The sequence below is a fragment of the Aegilops tauschii genome, chromosome 2 (genome assembly GCF_002575655.3).
Source record: "Aegilops tauschii subsp. strangulata cultivar AL8/78 chromosome 2, Aet v6.0, whole genome shotgun sequence".
Taxonomy (NCBI): domain Eukaryota; kingdom Viridiplantae; phylum Streptophyta; class Magnoliopsida; order Poales; family Poaceae; genus Aegilops; species Aegilops tauschii.
In genome coordinates, this window is record NC_053036.3 from 205734502 (window position 1) to 205744008 (window position 9507).

The 9507-nt window shown below is 45.7% G+C and overlaps 1 protein-coding gene across 1 annotated transcript; it reads right to left on the reverse strand.

The window, feature by feature from the left end:
- Window positions 1–273: 273 nt before the first annotated feature.
- LOC109759946 (uncharacterized) lies at window positions 274–6826 on the reverse strand. Its single transcript, XM_020318777.4, has 9 exons — window positions 6083–6826; window positions 5939–5996; window positions 5748–5814; window positions 5605–5650; window positions 5405–5503; window positions 4198–4266; window positions 3034–4099; window positions 2452–2600; window positions 274–2356 (listed from the first exon to the last, which is right to left on the reverse strand). The coding sequence occupies exons 1-9, from the start codon at window positions 6581–6583 to the stop codon at window positions 836–838; spliced, it is 3576 nt and encodes a 1191-aa protein (XP_020174366.1). The 5' UTR covers window positions 6584–6826; the 3' UTR covers window positions 274–835.
- Between the last annotated feature and the right edge of the window lie 2681 nt (window positions 6827–9507).

Below are 9507 nucleotides of genomic sequence, written 5' to 3' on the forward strand. Positions count from 1 at the left end.
CAACACTACTCAAAACAAGCAGTGAACCACGTAAATACCTGAGGACATCACACTTTTCACAAACGTCACAACTCCTCCAGGATGGCTGCCAAATCCTTCCAAGAACAAAATACATGTAAGCTCGCCCTTGCTCATTGGTATGACAATATTTGCACCAAGGCAAATGCAAGAGTTTGGAGTATAGTGGATCTTGCTTGACCCAAGCACTAACATCTTTCATTCAGCATACCACTAACCGAATGGACCATGGAACTCAATTCCTGGCGCAGAACATGAAGGGGAAGCAATTTCATTCAGTTAAGGGAGTAAAGGTGCTGATCTAGTCTAACAATCTATTCAATGCTGAACCATTTACAACAAACATACAATGTGACATGGGCATTAACATAGGGATGACCACGCAGTCTAACTACTGAGGACGTCTCCTAAATTCTGGTGCAAAAATTTCCACCGCAGAATGCTATTGTGTGGTCAGAAGAGCCCGGGCGGGCTTTCGGATCATAGGGCATGCTATCAACATATATCCCACCACAGCCTTTCTCCAAATGCCGGATTACTGAACTCCCGTACCAAACAAAATGGGCCGGTAGATATGATATGATTTCGAGCAGTGTTCATCCATCCATATTCTGATATCTTGCACAGGGGAGGATCGATCTACGACATGACCTGTGATCCCTAATATTTTGCATATCCACTTCATGGACGTCCCATTTCTGCTGTTGCTCAATTTTGTGGCCCGGGTCCACAAGTCCTTAGATGCTCAATTTTGTGGCCCGGGCCTGCCTGACATCTGATCTTGTAGTCACACGTGTTCATTATCCACACTCCCTGCTTATAACTGCAAGGCGAGATCTGGCTGTTGTGCTTCCAAATTGATGCCCGAAGACTGTCGAGCTGGTGGTGAACCTGGAGAGGGAAACCCAATGTTCAAGTCTGGACGGAGCATATCCATGTTTGGCTTCTGTTGCATGTGAGGAACCAACCCTTGCCATTGTGATTGGCCCTGTGATCTTGAGAAATCTGTCTGGACCAACTGTGGAAATATCACCAAGCCCTTGTTTTGACCTGGACTTTCTCTAGGAACCTGAACAGGTTGTCTAAAGAACTGAGGAACAGCACTTATCTTCGTTTCATCACAAGTTCGGACATTTGCAAATGGCATCTTCCAGCCAGAGTTGCCGTCATTAAAATTCGGACTCACTATGGTTGGTTTGCTCTCTGATGAAGCACCAAATGAGATCCAAGATTGGGCTACTGGAGCAGGCGGAATGCCCTGGTTCTCCCTAACAGCTGTTGGAAATGCTGAGAAAATGTTCCTGGAAGCATCAAACCCTCGGTTTGATACGTTTACTTGGCCAGGTACTGCGGTTGGTACCATTGACTTTGCATGGTCACTAAAATTATTCTGTGCACTCGGATTCATGGCAAAGCCATTGGCATTTACCGGTTCATTTTTAGTAATGAATCCAATGTTGCTCGTTTGTCTGCTTTTCTCAGAAGTTCCAAACTTTGCATCACCAGGTCTTCCATGGTACACCCATGTAGCTTCATTTTTGGGCTGTGGTGCAACTGGTTCCTGAGACTGGAAGAAGGGTTTAGGATGCCCAATACCATTGTTTGGGGAAAGCATATCATGAACACCAGGACCTTTCGTGCTCTGAGCACTTTGAGACGAGTCGCTTTTTTTCATTTGATGAGCTCTGACTGCTTCTGGCGGTTGGAAAAAAGGTCGGTGGCCAGCCATTTTGTTCACGGCAGGCACATCAAGCACACTAGAAGAAGCTCCTTTTGAACATTCAGACCTCTGTGGTTGCACTTCAGGAGGGCAGGCATTGGAAGAGTGTCTGCCTTTCCTAACTTGATCATTGGTTGCTCTTTTCGTCTTCACAGTATTTCTAGATGCTCTGTGTTTATCGTGCAGTGGTAAGGCATCAGTGTTCCTGTGCTGGGGTTCAGCAGAAACACCAAATAATCTTGGCTTAAGTTCTGGACTCTCAAGTGAACCAGTCACACCAACTACATTATTACCAGTGGTTATCCGATTAAGTAGACTCAAACTCATATCCTTTGAATTAATGCTTTCTGTTGGTCTGAGTCTTTCATTATCTCTGGGCACCGAAGCATTCCTTTGCATATTCGTATCAGAGCTAACCTGACTTCGTAACTGGTCTTGCATAACTAGAATAGGTGGCAATGGTGGCTCATATTCTCCAACCCAGCCACGTCCAAACCTCACTTCAGCGGGTAATGTCTGCTGAATACGCTCAGAAGCAATTCTCCAACCTTGGGCACCAAGTGAACCAGCAAAACGAGCCAAACTTCTTGCATAAGAGTGCTCAGCATGAAGTCCAACCTGTAAGGACGAAAAATCTAGCCATGTGAACTAACCAGCAAAAGAAACTGTGAAGTATAAAAGCAGATTGGATTTAACCAGAGGTGTTCACATACACTTATCAGCTCTTTTGGCTCCGCACAGAAGACATCAAATATTAGGTCAGAATCTGATGAAGGCTGGTCTTCATGTTCATGGTAAGTTTTTCGTCTAGTCTCGTCTACCACAAATGACTTGTGGCTGGGCTTTGCTGAATAATCTCGTGCTGAAAAGCGAAGAAAAGAATAAGCGTGTCAGCAGGGTTATATGAGCACTTGGTTATACGAGTAGTAATCAAATGAAATTCCTCCACCTGAAATGGAACTGCGAGATATTCATCTCAACCAAATTAGCAAGATACATAGGTCATCATTAAGCATTTTGAGTACCAAACTACTAATTCATCACCAGAATGACTCAGAGAAACCCCACATATACAGAACTGAAGAAAGAAGCATTGGGCATATTATAATTTCCTTTCAGTGGGCATCCTTTGTTTGCTGATCAATGCATTCTAGTGACTTTACAAAGTTCAGACCTTTCGTCTTCAGAACTGTAAGGCATAACCTCCCTATTACATAAAATAGTGTGGCTAGTAGGTATTTAACTAACGGAACAATTTAAGTAGATGAGCTGATTCAGAGAGAGGAAGATGATACCTGAAGTATCGTCAGTCTTCTCAGACCCGACCTCATCCACTGGAGAACTGATGTCTTTGTCGGAACACCCATCGGCTGCAGTAGATTCAGGGGGCTCAGCACCATTAGCCTGTGACACGCTTAAGACATCAGAGCCATCTCCTGCAGAAACAATGGTGGCAGGAGAGACATTTGAACCCAATGTGTCTTGGCCATTCAAACAAAATGGCTTAGCAATCTCTTCGTTGCAGGAGTCGCCTAGATCATCTTGTCCATCTCTGCAAAAAGGCTCCCTAGCTGACTCTGTTTGGCGGGAGTGGTCCATGTCATCTCTGTATCTGCAACTGGGCTCCTCAACAAGTTTTTCTGGGGATAAGCCTAAATCTTCTCCATTCGCACTGCCAGGATTTTCAGATGGCTCTTTCTCTAATGAGCACTCTGGATCTTCTCCATTTCTGCAAACTGGCTTCCCAACGTGTGTCTTCTGGGATGACAAACCATCTTTCGAACTCCGGGAAGTAGGTTTCTTGACTTGCTGTTGGGGCAAAGAGGAACTTCGATCATTTTCGGAACTTCTTGAAATGGCTTTCCTAACTTGCCCTTGTTGGAATGAGGGGCTTCGATCATCCTCCGAATTTCTTGAAATGGCTTTTTTAACTTTCACTTGGTGGATTGAGGAACTTCGATCATCCTCCGAATTTCTGGATATGGATTTCTTAACTTGCTCTCCATGAAATGAGGAACTCAAATTGTTCTCTGAATTTCTGAAAATCGGTTTCTTAACTCGCTCTTTGTGGAATGAAGAACTTAAGTTGTTCTCTGAATTCCTAGAGACGGGTTTCTTCACTTGATCTCTGAAGCTTATGTCAGCTCCAGAAATTTTTGCATTTGGTCTCTTAATTTGCTCTTTACGGGTCAAGAAGTCTAGATCATCATCTGAATACCTCAAAACAGGCTTCTTAATTGGTCCTCTGTTGCACGGAATAGGTCCAACTTTCTGTTCACTCCTTACTTGGTTTTCTGTAGGTATGCCCTCGTCCCTAAGTTCTTGAAACTTCTTTCTTGCCAGCTCTTGTATGGAATGGGCCTGCATGAATAAGCATAGCACGAAACATTGAATCAGAAGTGATAAATGATGGTGCTGTAAGTGCATCGTTTTTTTCAGAAAGGCTGCTGCTAATGTACCTGTCTGAAGTAAACCGTATCAGGCGCATTGTACACCATTGCATTGCTGCAAATTAAGAAAACATCATCCTGCGATTTAAAGAAAAATATCATCAACTGCTCAACTATTATTATCGGCAAGGCACACAGTAATTGTGACAAACCTACAATACTCAAATACGACCAATGAATGTTAAAATATAAATTATATTAGAAAAAACGTCAACTTCTGCTTAGGGTAGGATAGTATAATCACTAGCACAAACTTTAGCGCGGATCTCTAATGCAAGAGTTACATGCAAGATCTAACCATCTTCATTATGTGCACAAATTACAGGCAAACAAAAAATTAATCATAGGAATGTAAGTACAAGCATGTGATAAACTAATTGGTGCACGCTATGTTGCTGCATTTGTTGGGCCTCATGAAAAACAGAAAAAGTTCATGCTATCGTTTCGAGAGAGGAAAGAAGTTGACAATTCAAGGTATGGAGAACGCGTTCAAAGGTTGCTTCTAGCATTGGACTGGTCCTTGTAGGTGAAATTCACTCTCAGATAAATATAGTATATGAACTGAAATGACCCACCATCCCCAACTACAACATCCACTTTAGCGACAAATAAACGAATGGCGACTCCCCATTGGCGGCACTGGCTACATATACGACAAAACATTAATTCAAACCTAGAATTGCTCGAAGGAGCGATATGCACTCCTAGCAGCGCTAGCTACATATACGACAAAATATTAATTCTAACCTACAACATCCACTTTAGCAACAACATCAACGAATAGCGACTCCCAAGTCCCCATTGGCAGCACTAGCTACATATCCGACAAAATATTAATTCCAACCTCAAATTGCTCGAACCAGCAATATGCATCCCCAACTACAAGATCCACTTTAGCAAGAAATCAACAAATGGCAACTCCCCATTGGCAACACTATCTACATATACGACAAGATATTAATTATAACCTCAAATTGCTCGAACCAGCAATATGCATCCCCAACTACAACATCCACTTTTGCAACAAATCAACGAATGGCGAATCCCAATTGGCAGCACTAGCTACATATACGACAAGATATTAATTATAACGTCAAATTGCTCGAACCAGCAATATGCATCCCCAACTACAACATCCACTTTTGCAACAAATCAACGAATGGTGAATCCCCATTGGCAGCACTAGCTACACATACGACAAAATATTAATTCTAACCTCGAATTGCTCGAACGAGCGATATGCATTCCTAGCAAGCTTCCTCTTGACAGTGCCGAAGTCCATTGGGTGCTCAATCACATCATTGTAGTCAGGCAACTGCGCCAATCAAAACAACCATGGCATCATCAACACTCAATACCACCCGTATGTCAGATTAGCATCTCCAACAAGCATGACGCACGAACAAACGCCCTCACCTCCTCCAGATCCACCGGCTCAGCAAACACACCGTACGTATCCTTCCTGCAGAATCAAACAGTAGCATAAGAAATCGAGCTCTTCAAATCAAATCATGAAAAAAGAACACTTTTCATAACCGTGCAAGTTGTAAAGCACGCACTTCTGCAGCTTGTCAAGAATCATATCCAGCGCCTGCCGGTCCGGCAGCGGCGTTGTCCTTGCCATCCCTAAATCCACCGGCAAAAACCAAAAGAAAAAAGAAACAATTTCATTTCTTGGGGAAAGGGCGCACAGAAGTCATAATCCCGTCAACAAAGATGAAGAGATCAGCAAAAAACAGAGAAATCTAACCTGGCACCGGGAGCCGCTTCGTCCGCGGCGCGCTGGCAGCGTCGCTCCTCCCAGCAACCTAAAATAAGAGCAGATCTCGCGTCACAACCAGCTGCAGAGTGAAGTAAAGACGAAGCCGAAGACGAATCGGGCAGCACGTTTCACCTCGCGACTGCGAGATCTGTCGTCGCGCGACTCGATCCGGCGCTTCTTGGGCGGCTTGACCTGCTCCTCGCCTCCGCCAGCCGGCCGCTCCTCCCCCTCCGATGAGTCCGAGTAGGGAGGGGGAGGTGGGGCCCGGCGGTGGTGCTGGTCCGGAGGAAGCTGGGAGAGCTTGACGACAAGCTTGAGCTTGCGGCGGCGGCGGTCGGAGGCGGAGGAGCCAGCCACGCCGCCTCCGTCGGAGTCGGAGCTGGACGGCTCCGGCGACGGCGCCCTCCGGTGCTGGGGGCGGGGCGGCGACGACGATGGCGACGAGGGGAAAGGGAAGAAATCGTCGACGAGCGGGCGAGAGGACGCGGCGGCGGCGCGGCGCGGGCGGAGCGAGCGGCGCGGCGGCGGCGACGGCGAGCGGCAGCGCGACGACAGGACGTGGTTCCCGCCTCCGCCTCCCCTCCGGCGCGCGGGGTAGCTCCTCTCCGGCTCCGGCGACGGCGACCGCGGCATGGTTGCTGCTGCTGCTGCTGCCGTCCTCTTCTTCGCCTCCTTGGGGTTTGGTTCTGGTCTGGCTACGCTTTTTTTCTACGGCTGCTTTTGTTTGTTTAATTCTATCGCTTGCGTCTGCCTGTGTCCTTCTCTCTCCTCCCTCTCTCTCCCTTTCTCTCTCTTCCCCACGCACACACACTCACACGCACTCTCTCTCTCTATCTATCCCTATCTTCTCTCTCTCCTCTAGCGAGCGACTTGCACCAACCACTACGGCCATTAGTCTAACTTTTGCCGCAGCCGCTCTCTCTCTCCTCCGACGAGAAGAGATGATGGGCGTGTGTGGGCTTGGTCCATGGAAAGCCGGAATTATTGCCCATTGAATGAATTGGTGGGGCTGACCGACTGCAGACACTGTTGACACAGTGCTCCAAATTTAAACACTATGCATCGGGGAAAAAACACTTGGATATGGGCATTATCCTAAAGTAGCAACTACTTGCGTATTATGACGGTGAACTCTCACTCTTTTTTAGTTTATAAGGCTTATCTTAAAATTTTAGTTTTTTTATTTTATAAGGCTCAATTTGGTTGTTCCTCATAAATGTTCAGATTCCAAGATGCATTAAATCATTGCATGCAAGTATTAAGAGAAAATTGACCAAAGCATGCACTTTATGCATACATGCATTGCAATTAATACATTGATAAACATCATTTTTTGAGGAAAACAAGAGCATTAATTGGGTGCTTTTGCAAACTACAAAAAATATTCCACCACTCACCATCTACCTTGGTTGGTGAGATTTTTGAATTGAGCCCTATAAACCGGAAAGGAGGGAGTATTATTTTTCCTGAAATTTAAAGTTTAGGGCAAATTTGACCTAAGAACTTGTCGCAAGAAAATTTAAAAGTATTGGATGTACACTAAAAATGATGACTTCTTAAATATTGAAGTGGTTGTGCAACATTTTTTGAAATAAACAATGCTATGGAGTAGTACATGGTGCACTAGTATATTCCGCACCCATGGACACGCCAGTAGATAAAATTGAAGTAATTATTTGCTCAATATTTCACTCACTCATAATTAGCGCATGAGATCAATGATTTAAATTGCTAAGCCAAGCTATGACACTTTGTAATGCTTACCCTAGCTACCACCGCTATAGTGCCCCATAATTGGGATATTTGGTATAGCTCACTATCAGATGTAGCTAAAGCTATTATCTTGTTAGTGTAGGGGAGCCAAAATAGCACGTAATCATTTGTATCATAAATTCAATCCATGATGACCATGTATCTATCCCTAATAATAAAGCACGGATTGACTCCGTGGGTTCATCGTCATAATACGTTTTCTTCTCATGTCATAATACGCTTCTTCCTGTCCGTCTTTTCTTGATTTTGATGTTTTTCTTAATATCCGAGGTGGTACTATCTATTTATTCAACGGTGCGTTTGATTTTCCTGTACGTTGCTCGATTGGGCCTCCGCATGGCTGCTTTCTTCACTTAGTTGGGCCTCTGGCTGGGCTGCATCGATGCCTCCGTCACATATATCGTAGGCTGCTGGTAATTGAGCTATAGCAATTATCAATATACACCGGTCACGGTATACATAATAGCCCCACCTTGCTCCATTGAATCGACTCAAACTAATTCATATATACGTTCCAGTTTATCTATAGTATCAACCAACCTAAGAACTGAGGAGAGACCATGAACAAGCACGGGCAGAGTCTTGGTTGGCCGACTGGTTGGCTCGGGGCCAGAGGAGGAAGGCGCGGGAGAGGGGACAAGTCAGGAGATGACGACGGCATCGACGGAGGTTGTTGAACGCGACGGCGCGAAGGTGAGCATCCGAGGCCGACGGAGCTGGTCAGAAGATGACGAAGGTAGCGACGGAGGGGACAAATTAGAAGGCGCGGGATCCGGCTGTGGTCAAACGCGACGGCACGGAGCTGGCGGCGACGCGAGGCGTGGGAGCAAGCAAGAGGAGGCTGACGGAGGGCGCGGGTCATCGACGTCACGGCCTACAGGAGGCGAAGCTAGCGCTAGGGACAGTCGGATTCCTCATGGAGGCGGGCAGAGTGGCGGCGCTTGGGACGGCCGGCAGCAGGGCTGCGCGAGGCTGAGGAGGCGCAAGGCACTCGGTCGCTCCTGCACTGCTCTGCTGGATGCCTGGCGGCACGTGAGGAAAGAGACGAGAGGGAGGAGAGGGGTGAGGAAGAGAAGCGGGGATCGGGCTAGGTTTCTAGAGGGGGCTAGCTGGGCCGCTGGTGGGCCGGTTCGAAGGCTAGGGAGAGACGGAGAAGGCTTGGTGTGCGCCGGCCCACCATTTAGAAAAATAGAAAATGCGAAAAGTTAAAAGGGAGGGGGTTAGAGATGGAATTTATTCATGAGACTCCAAGATTTATCCCATAAAATTGGTTCCACTAATGTTTGGAAGGTTTGAGATAGAAATATCCAAAATTATGAAAGTGGACCTTCGTTATATGGCAAAAATAATTATAGGCAAAGTTATATGATTTGTAGAAAGCTAGGTGGCTTTGTGAAAATGGACAAGAATAGAAATTGGTGTGAAAGAAATAATTGGAAACATGAAAGTAATTCCAAAACCAACTCACACAATCATAACTTTATTAAAAATTACAAATAGGTCCTTTGTGGCAAGTAATATGTTTGTGATGTTACAACATCAAAGGGGAGCAAGTCACGGGGCGACATCGGTATCGGCTGTGATATTTTTTCTTCTCCCGTTGCAACGCACGGATATTTTTGCTAGTATAACTAAATAACGTGAAAAAACATAAAACCCTAACAATGCAGTGTCCAATCTTTCATTGAAGACAATTTTACCTTGGAGCTTCGACATTGCTGGCGAGTGCTTGAAGACGACTCCCACAGACACTCACGTTGTCGCAATCAGGAAAGAAAGAAATC